Below are 20,171 nucleotides of genomic sequence, written 5' to 3' on the forward strand. Positions count from 1 at the left end.
AAGATATAATTACAACACCACTCTCTTTTTGCGGATAGAGTTGCAGTGTTTTCAGCTGCCGTAGTTTTCCTTGTATGCACTGATGCAGACATAGCGCCGGTGCTGCGCTCATCGAATTTCAGCTGTATTGTTACCTCTGTGTGTGCACGTTTTATAATGCTACACATTTTTCTGATGTCGCCATGTACCTATATACATTCAGACGTAGTTCAATGCCCCTGGGGGGAATTGTATGTGCAGCCATTTTGTTTGCCCGTCGTTGGCTAGCCGCCAGGTTTGCTGAACTACTTTCCGCTATTACTGCCACCGGTGTATTACTTGTGGATGCTGCTTTTTCTGGAGGTGTCGTGCTTATGACAGAAGCGCGGTGCAACTTTGTCCTTGTCCTTATTAATAATATTCCTGCTTTTTTCAATTAATTTGTTATTCTTTTCCATGCTTATAGGGTCCGAACTTACAGCTGCTATCGCCGCGCGTGTATGTAGTACCCGTAAGTCCTATATATATATATATATATATATAATTTGCGCGTACACGCGTTTTGGGTGTTTGGCCGAGCTCCTCCTCCTATTTGTGGTGTGCGTCTTCATGTTGTTCCACAAATGAAGGGACCTACAGTTTCAAGCCGATTCCGAACGGCAGATATTTTTTATGAGGAGCTTTTCCAGGGCAGAAATACACTCGGAGGTTTGCCATTGCCTGCCGAGGGGTGACCGCTATTAGAAAAAACTTTTTCTTAATTTTTGATCTTTCACCGAGATTCGAACCGCCGTTCTCTCCGAATTCCTTGGTCCACGGTCCTATGGTTATCTATAAAAATAGAGAGGCCATACTAGAGTTGACACAGATCCTACCTGTGTTCAGAGCCAGATCTCGATCAGGGACTAATGGGGAGTTATCTCAACCCAACCTACATAGTCAATTAAGATTACGCGCTTAGAGCGCTCTGTAAGATCTGTCAGGTTTTAATAGGGTGGAGAAACAGAGAACCCTTCTGTAAGTCGTTTCAGCAAGATTTCACTCCGCTTACTTGGATTGCGGAGGTTCACTGCTCCAGCCCGCTTGTAATCTGCTTCCACTCCAGTATGCCATAATCAGGATCTTACTGGAATCGGTACTGATGGCCCTTAGGCCACGCCATTGTTTTGTTATCAGCCGCTCCAAGCGTGGAGAACAGTCGCCGACCAGGATAACCGCTCATTTTGAGTCCGACGCTCCTGGATCTTTTTTCCATATCGACTGTGCGTAATGAAATATGTTTTGCTTGTTTTGGTCCGCGAGTGGTATTTTATTTCCCACCTACCCTGCATATCTGCCGAGCATTCCCCAATCCGCCACCTAGGGACGCGTCCGATAGGAGACACGCAGCTTCACACGGAATTAGTAAAGAGTTAACTTGTAACTTTGCCATGAACTACGATGGTTGAACTTCAAAATGCTTTTAACCGTAATTTATTTAAAAAGACATTTCTAAAGACAAATGTGCAGAAAAAGTTGTAAAAAATAGTACGACCAATAGTTTTTTTCTGAATCATGTCAACCAGATCGCATACGGGTTAAAAGTTAAAAAGCACATTCTGAGTCTGAGGCGCTTTCATTGATTTTTTACGAAAGTAACGTTTTCCTCGACAATACTACAAATGTTTACTATAAGAAATATGCACTATTTAGAATATCAATTTCTTTTATTTTCTTTGGTACTAACCGCTATATGTCACTTCGACTGCATTCTAGGAAACTAAATGAAGCATTCTGCTTATTTGCATTCTAATACGAAAACAGTGGGTGATTTTATGCGGCGGGTGATTTTACGCGGTTACGTCGGCAAACACTAGAAAGACGATCAAACTTGCGATGACAGTGAACAAAATTCTAAATGATAGAAGTAGTAAAAAAAGTACATGCCACAAATATAATTTTTAAAAATATCAAAACCTATAAGAAAAAACCTTTGGCATGCAATAGTTGTAAAGGAAGATAAATTTATTGTAAAAAAATTGAGCGAAAATTTCAAATTTTCATCATTTCAAAATCTCTACAAACTAATTTGCGTCCTAGATTCTCTTCTACACTTCTTCGCATTATCTATAGAATCGAAAAATACCATATTATTTGATGAATGGCCTTCTGCACAATAATTCGAACCACCCTAATGTCCCTGTTCATGTTCGCAAGCAATGCCATGTAGATACCTCTTTAGTGTCCCAATGTTGAATTTGTGAATGAATATAACGAATAGAAATAAAAAGTGTGCCACAAAACCGATGACATAGCAACGGCGAGTATTATAGTGGATTATAAGCATTTCTTTGAAATTCGAAAATACCCAGCGAAATATTACAAAAACATACAATTACTATCATTCGAAAGCTTGACACATGACTCGGTTGGGTGTTCAAACACCCGCATCACTAAAATGTGCACGATTGTTCTTTTATTTTGTTGATATGAGAGTGTATGCTTTCTCATATTCACAAAATTACGAGAAGCAAAAATGTAAGGCTATATTTGTGGTGTAAAAACTGTACCGCAGCCGCACAAAACTTATGTAAAAACATGTAGTTCAAATTCTAGACTATTACAACCTAAAAAAATACTTAAAATACGCTAATGGATATAGAGGTATGACTAGAAAGATAACAACAATTAAGAGTACAACTAATCCTAAGTCATAGAGATCACATATGACGACCACCAGCTCTTGGTCCCCCGCGCAGTCTGCAATGGCTGGTGCAACTTTCGGAGGTGCTTTGGCCTGCACACCACCGGTGAGTGGACACGCGACTTCGTTGCCCCCTGCTGCAGAGCTCTGCACCCGCAACCTCCCTCTGCGGCACGGCCGTCCGTTAACGTCAGGCCACAACAACTCTTGCGGAACGCACAGGAGGACCAACGCAGACAACAGGAGTTTTACACTCCTACAACTAAACTGCAACGGACTTACGAGTAAGATTGATAAGATAGTCGAGAGACAAAACTGCACGCTAGCTCCCCCCTGATCACCAGGGACGGCTACAATGTGCATAGAAAGGATCGCGAGCGAGACCACGGTTGTCTCCATCGTCTTATCGATGAAGGCATCGACCGCTGGAACACCACCTTAGAATGTCAAAGGATAGCTGTCCGGTCAGGGATGCCGAGCTCGAAATATATAATATAATATTTACATACCCCCTGTCACCTGCTGCCCGGCAGAATATCACCCTGATATTGGTGATTCAAGCCTGCCAAATGATCGTTGAGGACAGCTATCGGCAGAGCAGATAGACGACTCGGCATTCAGCACTGTAAACCACGACGCCCCCACCAGGGTAGTGGGCAATTGCAGCAGCTCGCCTGATATCACAATTGCTAGCGCAGGTCTGATAAATATCATAACCTGGTGACCTTTGCTCTCGCTTGCATCAGACCACTAGCCCATTTTCATCTTGAGAAACCTGCCGGCTTTGTTTCCGCGGATCACCGGTCATACATCAACTTCAACAAAGCTGATTGGACCACATTCGCCGAATTTACTGAAGACATCTTCGCCGCTCTCCCCATTCCCACCAATGTGTGCGGTTAGATACGGCAACTGGTAACCCTACACAAGCGGAGCAAATGGAACGAGGACGGATGAAGTCCTGCAACTTCACCTCTGGTGTGAGCAAGCTCTGGTCCACCGTAAGGTCCCTGTCGAACCCGACGAAGCACAATGACAAGGTGGATATCACCTTCAACGGACGTGCTTCGACCGAATAATCATGTCACTGTGCGACAGTGTAAAATCCACTAGTTGTTTTCATACAAATCCTTTATTTTTGTCGAATGTCTCATAATGCCCAAATAATAGTCCCTATATTATTAACTATCTGAACTTCTGGCGAAAATTCGTGGGTACAATACCGTTATAATCCATAAAAACCTTGAGAAACGACTTGTTTTTTATTGTGGTTCATTCAGAGCCCTTCACTCGCCTGATGTCTGTATTGCGTGTAGTGCCCATAAACCCACGTCTTGGCTCCAATAATGACGCTTTTAATGAATGTTGGTTCGGATTCAGCCTTGGAAGTCAAGTCTTTGATGATATCAATACGACCCCGTGTTTGCATGCAATTCCGGTCCTTTGGAATCAACTTTGCAGCAAGGAGACACAAACCCAAAGCATTAACTACAATGTCCTGCACGGATCCATAAGCAATGTTGAAGTCCTCTTCCACTTTATTGATGTTTTCATCAATTTTCGATGTCGACGTCCTGCCACTACTTTCGTCATCCTCGATAAGATCGCGATCTGTTCTGCAGGCTTCATGCCACTCGGCTCGATAAACGATTGTAACATAACGAGGCATCATTACCAAAACAGTTGCCCTACATTTCTAAGGTTTTCGCACGTTTGAATCCATTTTTAACGCGATATACAATACTTCTTGTAAAGTCAAATTCATGTTTAGAACTGTATAAAATGGAAAACACGTGCAGAGGTTGATTTACTTAAGACAGATATGGCCACTTAACAAAAAAACAAAAACTTAAATCAGTTGACTTAGAGCGTCACCCGGCGGTTGTTCCGGGAACTTTTTGATCAAGGGGGTATGTTTGGGAACTCAAACGAGGTCTTGCCGACGTTAGCATGAAAGTTTGATAAATAAGGCTCACAAGTAAGACCATATATTCACGTTTTTATGGTCGTACTTGCGGGCCTAAGGATGGCGATGTCGATAGCGAATAATGAAATATTACCTTGTGTCGTTTGAAAGCGATTATGGTTGTGGATGAATATGCAATGTGTTGTCGTTTCTGTTGTCGAAGTTGATGGAACCGTTTATATACGTTAAGTGGTGTTAATGCCTGGATTACTGATATTTTAGTTGCCCGAGCAAGTATTGCACTTTGTTTGGGTGTTATCGTTCCGTGAAAGGCCAGTTGCCACTTAAAACCCCCGCACAGTGCGGCCGATTCCCAAAAAGCTGGCCAAAAGTCGAAAAAAAAAGTTTCTAGATAGAGTTTTTTTGTATTTGGGTTGGCTACAGTAATGCCTTGAGTAGTGAAAACCGTTCATAGCAACGTCCTGGACCCTAAGTATCCTCTGTATTTTCAGTCGCAACGTGGCCTTCGTTTGAGCATCGTATTACTGTCGATGAATAGTGAAAGTTGTACACATTTGAAAGATTTTGTAATAGAGTAAATTGAACAAAACCAAAAGGAATCATCTTCGGAAGGTTAGTAAAATACGAGAAATCTTTAGTACATATCAATACCTCGACACAAAATTTTTAGCTGCAGCAATACGTAGATACATTTTTTGCAATTTTTTTTATAAAATTTGAATTTTCAAACTGTATAGTAATACAACGCCGTCATATGCTGCTTTGAAACCTATTAAAGGTTACTCAAAAAAGTAATGGTTACTGAGTAAAAGATTCAGCTGCTACCACTTGCTACCTTGGCTTTTATGCTATTTTTTGTGCACAAGAAATAAATACGAAGAGAGAATGAATATACGCTATTTCACGTGAGGGGGTGGCCAATAGGGGTGGAAGGGGGTGGATTTTCAAAATTTTAAGATCAAATTCGTAATCAGCGACCCTGACAACCCCCGAGTAAGAAATTTTGAATCAATTACTTAATTTTTTGAGTTTTGGCCAGCTTTTCGGGAATCGGCCGCACTGTGCCCCGTGATCATTTCGTCTTCCTCCGGTTAATATTCTGCTGTCATCTTCATTCTATTCAAGACTCTTTATCAGCAATAAGTGTTGAGTTCATCAATTGCTCGATCTGTTCGCCTATCATTGATTGTATTGGTTTTTTTGGTTCGTTTTTCATACTTTTCTGTGATCGCATGCGGCTTTTTCGCACAATAATTGTTCTTCTTTTCTTTCTTTTTTTTTGTCATCTTTGCTTTCCATTTTGAAACACAACAACAAACATATGTATGTATGTACGTAAAAACATATCACATTTTAAAAAGTACGAAAAAAAGCTCTACGATATTAAATTTTGCGCGGGCAACTGTTTATGCTTCAGTTGGGCAAGAGCCTCCAGATAAAGTCTTCAATATATTGTGCACCCAAATTCAATTAATAATATTATTACTTACTCAGCTACTAGAAATCACTTTTTTTTTTAAATTTGGATTCGGTCCACTTTGAAAATGATTTAGACATCAGTTTGCATGGCTGTGTTACACTTTGACTCATTCCCACTCTCACTGGAACAAAAGAGTGAAATTAGACGATAACAAAACTTCTCTCGCCTGATGATACGCAAAAACTACCTACTATACGGTTTTAATTTACATACAATAAAATCAAAGATCCTGCAAACAATGGTTTAATTGAAGATGTCCCACTCTCCATTTAAGTATTGCTAAAGTCAATTTGGCAAAGCAGAGAAAAATTGTGAATGTCATGAAAAGAAAACTAGAAATATGTATTATAAGCATTAGCCTCATAAATAGATATTATAATATGATACATTCATGGTAAGGTAAATGCATCGTACGAGCATACCATATAATAAATAGTTATATAGTGACATAACAAAACATACAAAATCGTACCATATTGTGCGATTGTATTGTGAGGTATTATACTACTTAATGTAGGTATTGTATTGTATCGATGGTATTCAAACTCTTACATTGCGATGTTGCAACAAACAATACGCATATATTATATATTATTTGTAGTAATGTAATGTAATTGATCGTTTAATGAAATTCTATATATTAAAATGGGCGTACAAGTCATACACGAAAACGAAAATATATAAATAAATGGGCATATTGATGCGCATACTATACATAATCCAAATATGATATATATATGTAATACTCGTATAGGTGAGTCTGTACAAGCATTATTTGAAACAAATTTCGAATGTTTCATATACTTATGTGTGTCTGTATGTAAAGGGTCTTTCAAAAGAGATGCCTCGATGTCAGTAGTAAATAATTCCTAGACGGTATTTTTTTATGTCATCTTTGACATTTGTCAAGTAGACACATGCACAATTTTACACGATAGAATGCGTTAAAGTTATTGAAATTTTTTCTTTCAGAAGAACATATCGCAGAATTCTTAATTTTTTTGGTGGCAATAATTATCCGAAAGGCTCAACAGTTCGAAGGTTGGTGAAAAAATTTCAAGGAACTTGTTCTGTCATGAATAGAAAAAGTACAGAGGGACCAAAAACTGGATTTTCTGTTGAGAGTATTGCTGCTGTAGTCCAAAGTGTTGCTGAACAACCTTTAACATCGATGACAATCGACTGTTTAGCTCATTTTACATAAGGATTTGTATTTGCACTCCTATGGTGCTCATACTCACCAACGTAAACGTGCGCCCGTACGCCGGTATCAGCTGACACGATGAAACAACGATCTACGATACTACGGAACGGAACGGTGGTGAGAATTCGTTTAAATGGGGCTCTCATTAGTTTAATGGTGTCAGCTGATATGGGCTTATGTTTACGTTGGTGAGTGTGAGCATCATTGGAAAATTCAATGCAGAAATTTAATGAACTGGTTCTTTGAATATGATGGTGGTTTTTCACGCAAAGTCATCTTTAGTAATACAACTCGTTTTATACTTGATGGATTTGTTAACAAACGAAAACGCCTCATCTGGCGAAAAGAAAATCCTCGAATAATTTAAAAAAAATTATTCTTCTTCTTAATTGGCACGATAACCGCTTACGCGATTTTGGCCGAGTTTAACAAAGAGCGCCAGTCATTTCTTTCTCGTGCTAACCGGCGCCACTTGGGCACATCAAGTGAAGCCAAGTCCTTATCCACCTGATCTTTCCAATGCAGAGGAGGCCCTCCTCTTCTTCCACCGGCTGGTACCACATCGAATACTTTCAGAGCCGGAGCGTATGTATCCATTCGGACAACATAACCCAGCCAACGTAGCCGGTGCATCTTATTCGCTGCGCTATGTCTATGGCATCGAAAAGCTCGTACGATATTCGCCGTCGCCAACGTGCAACGCAGAATCTTTTTCTCAAACACTCCAAGCGACCCTTCATCGGATATTGCCATCGTCCACACTTCTGCGTGATGCATGATGAGAGCCTTGTAGAGTGTTAGTTTGGTCGTCGAGGATGACTTTACTACTCAATTGCCTACTTAGTCCAAAGTAGCACTTGTTGACAAGAGAGATTATTACATCTACTAAAATGTACTGATTGGTGTTCTTTTGTACTGGTCGAAAAACGTGCCAATTTTTTTTCGTAGAGGATAAAAATTAATGAGCTCTTACTGTCAATAGAAATTGCTATAGACAAATAACTGAAGTTTTTTTTTTTGGCCTGAGCTTGAAAGAATAGACATAGCCGATCTTTATTTTCAACATAATGCAGCAACAAATCACACAACACCGGAAAGCATTGCATTATTGCGATCTAAGTTTCCAGGTCGAATAAATTCACGTAAAGATAACATAAACTGGTCACTTAGAGCATGCGAGCTAACTCCACTAGACTACTTTTTGTGGGGATTTTTCTGAAAGTAAAGTTTATGTGAATAAGCAAATAATGATTCCAGAACTGAAACATTACATTTGGACCGAGATTTCTGCACTCAGTGCGATGTGTGATCGAGTTGTTAAAAATTTTCATTCCCGTATTATAGTTTATTTTAAAGCAACTTCTAGGCGCGTCTTTTGAAAGACCCTTTATATGTATATGTATATACAAACAGGCATTTCCATCACGTCAAGCGCAACCACCGTGCCCATTTAAACTGAAAAAAACTGAATGTAGCGGGTTTTTTTTATATTAATAATCGGCTATAATTCATGCTAAAGCTGATTTTGGAAAATTTTTCGTTTTCAAGATAATTGCAAAAACCCAAGGCATTTACACAGGACAAAAACAGAAGTGGTTTTCGCGGTCAGCAATTGATACGTCGATATCAGAGATCGTGACTAATTTTAGAACTACGATTCCTCCACTAAAAGATCTCTCCTCTCCTTTTGGGGAGACACCCTTCCCGGAACTGCTTTCTATATTACTTCGGGAGGGCCCAGAACAGCATCCATAAAGGTCCAATTCTATTCACCCACGTCTGGGTCCACCATATTTATACCCAGCTTTCATGCTATAGGCTCGTCTTCTTGTGTCTCTATCTGTGCGGCCTCGTTTTGTTGCACTGTGTCTAGGTCAATCTTTTTTCCCGTAGTACGTTCTCGATGAATTTCTTTACCGCGTTCCAGCTGTCGTCGCGTTCGAGCATTTTGCTGATTATGTTGCCCGGTGCGATGTCGCCAATCTTCTCCCTCAGAGCATTTCTTTCCGCGAGTCATCTGTCACAACTAAAAAACTGTGTTCAGCCTCATCGCTCAGCGCTTTGCACTATATGCACTTGGAATCGGTTACCTTGCCCATACGGTATAGGTATCTCCGGGAGTATCCGTTGCCCGAGAGGAACTGAGTTAAGAAGTAGTTCACTTCCCCGAAATTCCTTTGGACCAATTTGTCAATTAATGGAATAAGTTTCGCCGTTTATCTGCCACTCGCCATAATTAGCTTTCTTTTGCTATGTGGCCAACACCGATGTTTGCCATTAATCTACTTAGCATACCCGTGACCTTTGTTGCGTTGGTATCCGCATGCCGTATCTGGGCCCAGAAAGTAAGCCTGCAGTCAAGTTGAATACCTAAGTGTTTCACTACTTTTTGGGTCACTAAGGACATGTCGCCTATTTGCATGCTGACCTCGAGTGACATGTGACTTCGTGTCATAAGGATGCCTTCGGTTTTATGTTTGGCGAGTTCCAGGCCGTGGTCCTCAAGCCATATTTGTGTCCTTATCATAACTTGGTTCAGCTTCCTTCTAGCGTCCTCAGTGTCCCGTGCTGGTATGACCGCCACTATATCGTCCGCGTGTCCCACTAGATATATGTCTTCTGACATTTCTATGCTCAATATCTCGTCGTAGCTCAGATTCCAGAAATCGGGGACGAGAATAGATCCTCGATCTGCGCCAGACGTTATCGCTATTGTTTTTTGACCATCTGGTGTGTCGTACAACAGTTCACGCTCACTCAGGTAGCTCTGGACAATCCTTAGCAGGTATGCAGATATTCGAAAGCTTTTCGTAGTGGCTTTATAATGTCTCCATTGTAGGCTGTTAAAGGCGTTTCGTACATCAAGTGTTGCCAGGACGGTCATACGGTTCGGGTAGTGGCGTTTGCGTTGAGCGCTGCTTACCACATTTTCTATTGTGCCAAGTGTTAATTTTCCACGTGGGAAACCGTGTTACCTTGCTGACAATCCTCCTGCTCTCTCAACAGACTCTGTAAGACTACGCTGTATGCGTTTCTCAAACAATTTCCCGACGCTATTCAGCATGCAAAGCGGAGGCCAGGCTGACGGTATCGCTGGGTCACCCTTACCATTACTGATCAGCGTCAGTTTCTGTATTTTCCACAAGTTGGGGAAGATGCTTTGAGCAATGCATGAATTGTAAACATTAAGCATCACATCCGGTCGGATTTCAGCCACAAGCTTGAACGTCTGAACGCCTGCTGCATAGACCTTATCACCTGCTTACATTGGGAAATCGCATCTTCCTCCATCCTCCTCTTGTTTTTTATTAGCTCGATCCGAGGAGACATTTCAATAGCGTCGATTGACGCGATCTCTTTTGTGGGATCGTTTCGGTGTTGCCATTCACCTGCTGCATTTGGCAATTATTCTTCTGTCCTTTTGTGTGCGGACTTGTATGCCTATAATTGGTTAAACTACATAGTTTTTGAAATCTGCTGCATTAGAAAACAAGCACAAACCAAACATGTATGAGTATATTCTAAGATGTGTTGCAAAGAAGAAAATGTACGAAAGTGTCAAAAATAGAATAGAAATGTATAGAATTTTACCCTACTGTATTGCATTGCGTTGTTTTACAATAATGTAATATGATTACGCATGAATGTATGTATATCGAATGTGTAATTTATAAAAGTGCAACAGTTGAGCAGAAGATAAATAAATTTATAAATAAAGCTATGCAAAAATATAAGCGGAATGTTATTTTATTATCACTCTTTGTAATAATAAGTACATACAACTGGGAACATGAAAATGGCAGTACCTTTGAAAAATTATTTTGAAATCATTTATTTTTCCTCTATAAATCATGCAAAAGAAAATTTCAATACCAAATGTCTACGAAGGCTTAAGGGATTCCAGATTTGTAGGTTAGGTTAGGTTGTACATGGTCGATCCTGCAGATCGCACATACACCAGAAATTGATCCATAGTGATACAAAATGTTTATATGGAGAGTTTAAGAAATTTTATTTTATTTTTTTTTTTATATTTATTTTATATTTTTTTTTATATTTTAACGGAAAATCGCATTGCGATTGTGTGGTAAAAGTGCAAGTAAAGTGCTGAAAAAACTTAATATTTCGAAAATGTTTGCTTACCGCACCATCAATCGTTTTTCCCAAACGTCTGAAGTGACAGACAACATAAAGTGGTCGTCCGTGCGTGCCTCGAACCAGGTAGCCATAAAAGCCGTTCCAGAAAGGTTTCACAGAAATCTCTTTAGAAAATCATGTCCAATGATGTGAATGTATCGACAAGATCCATGTTAAGACTAATTAGAGATGATCTCTACATGAAAGCCTTCCGTCGCTCAACTGGTCATTTTTGGACAACGCGCTTGAAGAAAATTAAACTCGACAGATGCAAGCAGCTTCTTCGTTGGCACGCGGTTAACGGGCATGAATATATTATTTTCACAGATGAGAACATTTTCACTGTTGAAGAAGTTTTTAATAAGCAAAATCTATGCTAAAACTTCTAAAGACGCAAAAAATGTTGTTCCAAGAGTTCAGCGTGACCACCATCCAGGAAATTAGAAGGCGTGGTGAAGCAGTTGAACAGTACCCTCTTTAATAAAAACAGTTTGATCTTCTAGCAAGATTTCGCTCCAGCCCATAAGGTAAAAACCACTCAGCAGTCCCAACAGTGGCTAAAAAAAAAAATATTCCTGGGTTCCTAGCGGCAAAAGAATGACCGTCTGGAAGTCCAGATCTAAATCCATTGGACAGTTTGCGGTCAGAATTGGAGAACTTGGCCTCTCAAAGACCTCACAGAAATTTGGAGTGTCTCACACAATATTTGGTTCGCGCAGCGACGTTAATATCTATGGAAATCGTGCGTGCTGCAATAGCTGAATCGCTTAATCGTTTGAAGATTTGTGTAAAAGCAAATGGTGACCATTTCGAATGAAAGTTTATCATTGTTTTTGTTCTTTTCTATTCTTAACATTTAAATAAAACTAGCTTCATTAAAAAAGTATTATAATTTAATATCTATAACGAACCTAACTTGTAACAGTATTTATGGCAAGACCAAGTATATCCAGTCGTTTCCTTGTGTGCTGGAACTCAGTAGATGGTGGCTTGCTTCTCAGTTCTTAGCTCATCCATCCTGTTTCAGCATTGTCATAGGCAACGTGAGTTTGTCAATACAGCTGCTATTTATTTGATCGCTACTTAGATGTCAATGTAAAAGTTTATTTGAGTGTTCTCTATGTTCTCGTTGGTGCGTAGATCTCAGCTTGGGACACACTGCAGTAGTCCGGTAATTTGTATGACTTTCATTGCTTATTTCCGAACAGAATACTGCGGTTTCTGCACCTTCTGCTTTCTTTATGTGTAAAGTTTATTTGAATAAATCTAGCAACTACGTAAATAACGGTTTTTTATTGGCGTCGCTGCCTTTTAAAGTGCAACATTGAAATAGCAGTGCCTTCAGTTTTTTGAGGTAGGGAATACTAATAAAATTTTGCACATGATTTAGACAAATATACGTCTTTATTTTTTATTTAAATTTTGGCGAGTGTCTTGCACATATATTTCTTATATTTTGACACAGTTTCTGAAATTGAGAGAAGATGGAAGATCACAGAAATAGAAAATATTATTTGGTGTTTAGCAAAAATGATTTTAAATGCAATCAAATTTGTGGAACACCCGGAAAAAAGAGGGGGAAAACGATAAACTTTCCTGCAAGACGATCGTAGAATTGTAAAGTGCTCCATGAGAATCCTATGAAGACGGCCATACAAATTAAAGAAGAGGTGAAGTTGCTTCTGGCAGGACTGTGCGCAGTAGACAGAAAGGTGGATAAACAGCTCTCTCAGTCCACGAAAAAAGCCACTGACACCAAAACATTTGGAAGCTGCAAGAAAACATGCATATGGCGCAATATTTTACGGACTGACGAGTGTAAAATAATTCTGTATGGCGGCACGGGTTTATGAAAATATGTTGAACGTCCACTTGCCATGGAAAATCAGCTACAATGCGCTCTTAAAACCATTAAACATGCGGACTCAAAAATAATGGTACGTGGCTCCAAATTGGTGACATAATGGACACCAATATTTATGTGAAAATGATGCAGAATACTATATTGCAGAGAGAAAATGCCCAAAAATGAGTCTACCAGCAGGATAATGACCCTAACATAGGGTGGGTTTCGTGAAAATAAAATTGAGGTTATGCAATGGTCAGCTCAGTTCCCCCACCTCAATCCTGTAGGAATCTGAGGGGGATTTAAAAAGAGCAGTACACAATTTCAAACTGAATAATAATCAACAGGAAATTCAATTGTAGGAAATTGTTAAATATGCGTGGCTGAACATTCCGGAGAAGATTTTTTCTCATTGAATGCTGCATAATTTGGCAATTGCCCAAAGAGGACTCTTTTCGGTTTAAAGAAATGTTGAAAAAATTCAGCCGCGGTAGTTCAAAACAAGTCTACGATATCGTTACAGGTAACGATGTTTCAATAAGAGCTGGAAACAAAACAGTAATCGGCAGTAAGGGTGTTCCAAGATGAGTTTAATCCAATAAAAGGTGTTCGTGGAAGAAGCTCCTTAAAGCAAATGATCGCCTCCTGTTTTCGAAAATCTAGTCATAGCATAACTGTACCACCAGTTCAACTTAAAACAGTCTATTCTGAGTGGTACATAACCATTTGTTTGCAAAATGTTTCTGGAGAATTAAGAAAAATCAACCAAAGACGAAACGTCTTTCAGCCAAACAATGTGAGCTCTCACGTACTATATGCTCACATAAGAGAGTTTTTGAGAACTGAAAATATCAAATTAATGTGTCATCCCCTTACAGACATGATTTGGCACCTAATGATTTATTTTTTTACCCGATCAATTAAAATAAAATGCAAGATTAGCATTCGTCAACGCCTGAAGAAGCTGTTAGAGCCTTCAACCAACTCGTTTTGGAGGTATCCACTTCTGTGTGGCAAAAATGCGTTGAAAATTGTTTCTAGCGATTGTAGAAGTGTATCGACTTTTAAGGGGAATATTTTGAAAAACAAAGCTTTTATGATTATTTTACTGTGTTTCTATTATTGGGCCTAAAATACTCGTATGTAATATATAAAAGCAACCCTTGTATTACATTAATTATACAAAATGGTTTGTTACGAAGATGGGAGATAAAAGAATCCCCTGCAACTTTCATTGAATTCCACTATTTTCAGTTAAAAATATAAAAACTACAAATTCCACTTAATTTTCAATTTTATTCAATTTTTTTTCTTTGCTTGTTTATTGTATAGTTTTTTTTGCACAATCTCAACACATATAATTTATGTTTTATTTAGATTTTAACAATTCTATTGTGTATTATTTAAAACATCAGTTTCGTATAAAACTATATTATACATAAATGTATTCAACTTAGTTAAGCATAAATTAGTTTAATAAGTTAATTAAAAAAAACTTAAAATAAAGGCAACTTAAATATTTCAGTATATAAGTATGTACGTAAGTGTAGGTGAATTTTCTGGAATTACAAAATAAAATTTATGGAATCTGGAGTGCGGGTAAGTTGTTGTGGCATTTTATTATCTTCTGACGGCCGACTATTGTAATGATTTATTTGGTAGGTTCAATAAATAAATTAATGCTTAATGATATGAATGGATTCTTGTACGTATTTTTAGATGTGCGCTTGCGTGTGTGTGTGGTTGTAAATCGAGATGTATGCAAATATTAATTTTTATACTTTGTATATTAGTTTCCAACAATTTCAGGAATAAATATTGGCTATAGATTGGGCAAAATATATATATATATTTTTTTTAATTAAGTGAAAATTAAGTACTACTGCCAAATTTCTTCTGTTTTTTTCATAAAACTAAGGTAAACACACACATAAGTGACTGATCTTATTAAATTAATAAACTAATGACTAACACAAACTATAAACTATAAAACTAGTTTTAAGAAAAAATTATAAAATAAATATGAATAACTCGAATGAATTTGGTATGACTGTTATATACATATGTATGTATGTTTGCTGCGAATGCATTCGAGACGAGCCAAATTCTGATTGAATAAAATAACATTAAAATGATTAAACCAAATATTTGCTATTGTTTTTGCTTGTGCACTACCACTGGAGAATACCTTGAATGGCTTGAATAATTGCAAACAAATGTAAATATACGTAATTCAAAAGCCACTATGTGTTTCGAAAAAAAATAAAATTTTGAATTTAATTTAGAAGAAAAACTTTACACTTACAAAGGAAAAATTATTTTATACGGTTTTGACCCAAGTCGTGGTAACTATGTATGTGTGTATTGTATGTTGACTTGTAATAATTCGATGTGATCACTTGTTTGTATATGTAGATATATATTACAATAAGCGTTATACTATTTTTTTCTATGTATGTACAACTGTACTTGTATGAATAATAAAGAGACTGAGCTGGTTACATTTCATTAGCATTTTTGTTTGTTTAAAAAATTACGCATTACAGTGCGTATCTTCAACTTGTGTATACTTTTCTTTTTTTACTTTAATAAAATAGCCTATCGTGATTTGGTATGTTCTTTTTTTGTATTTGTTTTAATTTTTTAAGACTTTTAAAACTTAATAATATTTAATTAATTTTTTTTCTTTTTTTTGTAATATTTTATATTTTTGTTTTGGTTTCGGAAATTTTATAAGATTTTTTTTGTTTTTTTTTTTGTGTTTTCATTTTTTAATTTTTCACTTATGTGTTGTTTTTTGTTTTTTTTTTTTTAATATGCATTCGCAATATGGGGTAGCACCTTTGCAGGCATTTTAACTATCTATAATAAAACGTACAATACAATGGTATAATATTTCACTTTAGGAACCGTTTTTTCATGATCGTGTGCATTCATATACATACGAACATCTGCCTAGTGGCACATTAATATGGGCGTATTCTATGTGTGTTTACGAGCGTAAGGTGGATGGGGGATATTTTAATATTTCCGCAGTTGGTTTATTTGTCCTCTTTCTGCAAAGAAAAAAAAAAACAAAAACAAAAGATTTTTTAATAAAATATTGATTTTTGCATCTGGGTAGTGCAGAAGTGGCTAAGAAAACTTGTTAAAGATGCCTGACAATGTGAAATTAGTTTTTATACATCCATACGTGTTATATATACATTAGGGCGGATCGATTTAAAAATCGCTCATTGCTCTGTGAAAATCGTATTCTAGGGATCAAAATAAGAAAATTTGCCGAAGGAATCATACCTCTAAAACGAATTCTGATGTCCCCCAATTTGGGTCGAACTTTTGGGTAGGGGCAAATTTTGAAAAATCGCACTTTGACCCATTTAGAGTGCTCCAATCGAGTCCAAATGTATGACCCCCATTAACTTTGGACGGCCGATCCACCCATGCCAGTGGCACACCCCCTGGAACTCCCCTGGGGGGGCTCCCCACCACCATCACCATTTTTGGCCTTTACATGAAAAAATCAGCTAAATGGCTATGTTTTTTCTTTATTTTTATTTATTTATAATAATATTTATTATTTATTTATAATATTATCTATTTTTTATCTTAAGAAATTTATTTAGTCAGAACATAGAAAAGAAACTAAAGAGTTCGACCCAAATTGGGGGAGATCAGAATTCGTTTTAGAGGTATGGTTCCTTCGGCAAAGTTTGTTATTTTGATCCCTAGAATATGATTTTCACAGAGCAATGGGCGATTTTTTTGCCTCCCCACAAATCGACCCGGCCTAATATATATATTGCTTTACTGATCTTTAGCTCCCGGGCGATGCCATGACTGCTAACACTGCCGATCTACTTCGATTATTCCTACGATTATCATCTATCGAGAAAATAATCGATTTCATTTTCCCCATCGTGAGTGAAAGTAAAGACATATTTTCATAGGATAGATATCACTAAGCTGGTGAACATTTCTGCATATTTATTAAAAAATGTTTTTTGGATTATGAGACTCTTGCAGAATTCGCCCATTTGCTGTACTATAATAAAACCATGAAATCAGAATTATTTTGTTATATTATAATAAATTTGTTCGTCGTAAGCCTTTCTAGTGTGGATTACTTCAGAATTCAAATCTTAAATACCATCTGTTTAAGTGTCAGAAGAAAACTATTTTCCAAAGTTGTAGAGGCAGTTTGTTTTTTGGTAAACTTGGAATTGTGGTTTCATTTTTTTCCTAAAAATTTGAAATGCCGTATATATATAGGGTCGTTAAGTGTGAAGAGCTCAGTTACCTTCAATTTTAGTATTATGAGTCGACTTTATTTTAAAAATTATATTGTCGAAGCTCCGTAAAAAATTATGTCAACAATATTCGTTCCAAATACCAGTACTAAGCAATTTATGATTCAAGCTTAAAATCTCATTAGGAAAAATATTTTATGAACGAAAACTTTGTTCGGAAAGTTATAAATTTGTTATGTAATCTTAATTGAGAGAGCAGAAACTTATTCTATTCTATTTATATTGATCAAGGAAGCCCTAGCGATTTTTTAATAAAATTTGAATTTTATTTAATATTAAAATTTACATTTTAATAAAAATTTGCCGTGCCTAAAATCAAACTGTACGGTAGCTGTGTTTCATTTACAAACTGCAATAACAAGTTGAATAGTTGATACGCCTTTTCGAAATATTTGAAAATAGTGCAAATAAACTAATTGTGTAAGAGAAAGCCCGTTACTTTTCTCTTCATCCGAACCTAGCAACTATATCGAAAAATATTTTGTATATTTTACTAAAATTTTTTTAATTTTTATTTAAAATTGCAATGAGGTACGAGTTTTTTTTACACTTTAAAGGAATTTTTTTCAGAGATCAAATTTATACATTTAGTTTTCTTCATAAAAAACATCATTACAATCAGATACTTACAAGTACTGGGTAGACAAAAGTGTCCGCAGTATCCTTGCCCAAAGCATTTCGTGCTATACACCTGTAAGCGCCCATATCTTCCCACTGGATATTGGAGATCAACAAATCACCGTTAGGCAAAACTTTGAAACGATGATTTTGCTCAATCAACTTGCCCTCGCCATTCATCCAGAAGACCTCAGCACGTGGGCGCGCATGTACTTTGCATGGCAATAAAATATTCGAATCCACCAAATCCAGATGTAGTTTTTCGTTATATACGATACGAGGTTTTTGGGGGCCAGGGAATGGTTTATCGCGCACTTGTACCAAATCTTTCATATCCGGTTGTGGATAGACAATTGTTGAGCTGTAAATGGTCTTACCACCGGTGCGACCGACACACGTGTAGGTGCGTGCCTCACTCAACATATGATCGATAATATGCACAGAACGAACACGAACGATAGCGGTCGCTGGCGATTCGGATATGACATTGGATTCGATACTGTCGATCTATTTGAAATAAACAAGAGAGAAGAGGGGAAAAGAAAATTACATGAGTAAATTGGCTCAAAAAGTCGGATTTAAAAGTAATATAAGCGCATTCTGCTGAGTTTTTCTTGTAATTCAAATTTTGAATATAATTTTATTTACTAAGGGTAAATATAGAATTATAAAGTAAGCAAAGCAATCTCCACATTACTCACCTCAGACAACGGCACATTTCCCACAACCCATTGCACAGTGGGCACTTGTGATCCCATCACTTCGCAGACGATCTCAATTGACTGGCCGAGAGTTTGCAGCAGCTTTGTTGGTGGCTTCTTAGCAAACTTAATCCAATCCTGTTCGAAGGGTGCACGCTGTGGATGCGTTTCCGTTTCACCACCACCTTCATTACCACCATTTTCAATGGAGTTGCCGACATTATCGATAGCTCTGCTTTGAATGCAGGCAGCAAAAAGCACAACCTGTGCTATTAATAACATATTTATATTCATTGTCTGTAATAGAGCGCAAGAAAAGAAAGATAAGCGATTACGATTGGTTTTAAAACCATGAAAGTTTAGTAAAAATTTTAAGTTGAAAAAAATGTAAGAAAAATCAAATGCAAACAAAAATTTTAGAATAGGCATAAGTATGTGCATATACATACATATATACATATATGCAGCATGAATAGGTCAATCAACCGCGATGCCATATTATTAATGAAATGTGATCATCTGTGCTAGCCAAGCAATAAGAGCGGAAGGCACTCAGAATCAGTAATTAAAAACAAGAATAATAATTAATTGTTCGCTTTGTCAGTAAATTACGAGTGCCCAAAAATCCACAAGATAACGATACTAGGTACTTATAATATTCACTAAAGTCTTCACAGGCTGCAGAAGTTCACTTTTACTTATAACTGAATACTAATATACACATACATATGCACCACATATTATTAAAAAAATTACTATCGGGCCTACGTGACAGTCTAGTGAATATTTTATTAAATATTAAAAAAAAAGCACTTGAAAGTTTTGAACCGATCGTGACATCGCCTCTACAAACATCGTAGGCACAGCTGTTTACTTGTGTGTGTGTGTGTGTTCCTAGCAACGCATTTATTGAACCAACCAATGCAAGAATTTTGCATACTAAGGTTATCTTTAAATCAAGCTGCCGCTTCTGCTTATCTCATATTGTACACAAAAAATTATATGAATTAAATGAATAGTCGACAAACAAAGGCGAAGAAAAAGTAAGTATAGCACTTTTTACCTACTAAGAGCCATTAATCGTTGTAGAAAAAGCACAGTATGTGGTGTAGGTATATTTCTCAGTTGAACTGCTTTTTTCCAGATGCCTCTTAAGCTGGCGGTTTTAGGTGTTCATCGTACCGGTGCTAGTATCACACTAATTGTCATGCTAATAGGCAAGACGAGCAACCGCTTGAATGGTGAGTTGAAAGCTTAAAGCATTTAACACATATCGGAACCACAAA

At 37.3% G+C, this 20,171-nt stretch overlaps 1 protein-coding gene across 4 annotated transcripts in view; it reads right to left on the bottom strand.

Annotated features, from left to right (window-relative positions):
* Positions 1–14,558: 14,558 nt before the first annotated feature.
* Positions 14,559–20,171, bottom strand: part of LOC129241129 (neural/ectodermal development factor IMP-L2) — a 54,698-nt gene continuing 49,085 nt past the window's right edge. For 2 of the 4 annotated variants that reach the window (XM_054877310.1, XM_054877311.1), the window contains exons 2-4: positions 18,886–19,182; positions 18,197–18,691; positions 14,559–16,312 (exon numbers count right to left, since the gene is read on the bottom strand). In XM_054877310.1, the coding sequence (XP_054733285.1) occupies positions 16,298–16,312; positions 18,197–18,691; positions 18,886–19,182 (807 nt within the window). In that variant the 3' untranslated portion in view covers positions 14,559–16,297. Of the gene's footprint in view, positions 16,313–18,196; positions 18,692–18,885; positions 19,183–19,948; positions 20,082–20,171 lie in introns of those variants that run through there. The other 2 variants (XM_054877313.1, XM_054877312.1) reach the window with 2 other exon arrangements.

Source organism: Anastrepha obliqua, chromosome 3, assembly GCF_027943255.1.
Source record: "Anastrepha obliqua isolate idAnaObli1 chromosome 3, idAnaObli1_1.0, whole genome shotgun sequence".
Lineage (NCBI taxonomy): Eukaryota > Metazoa > Arthropoda > Insecta > Diptera > Tephritidae > Anastrepha > Anastrepha obliqua.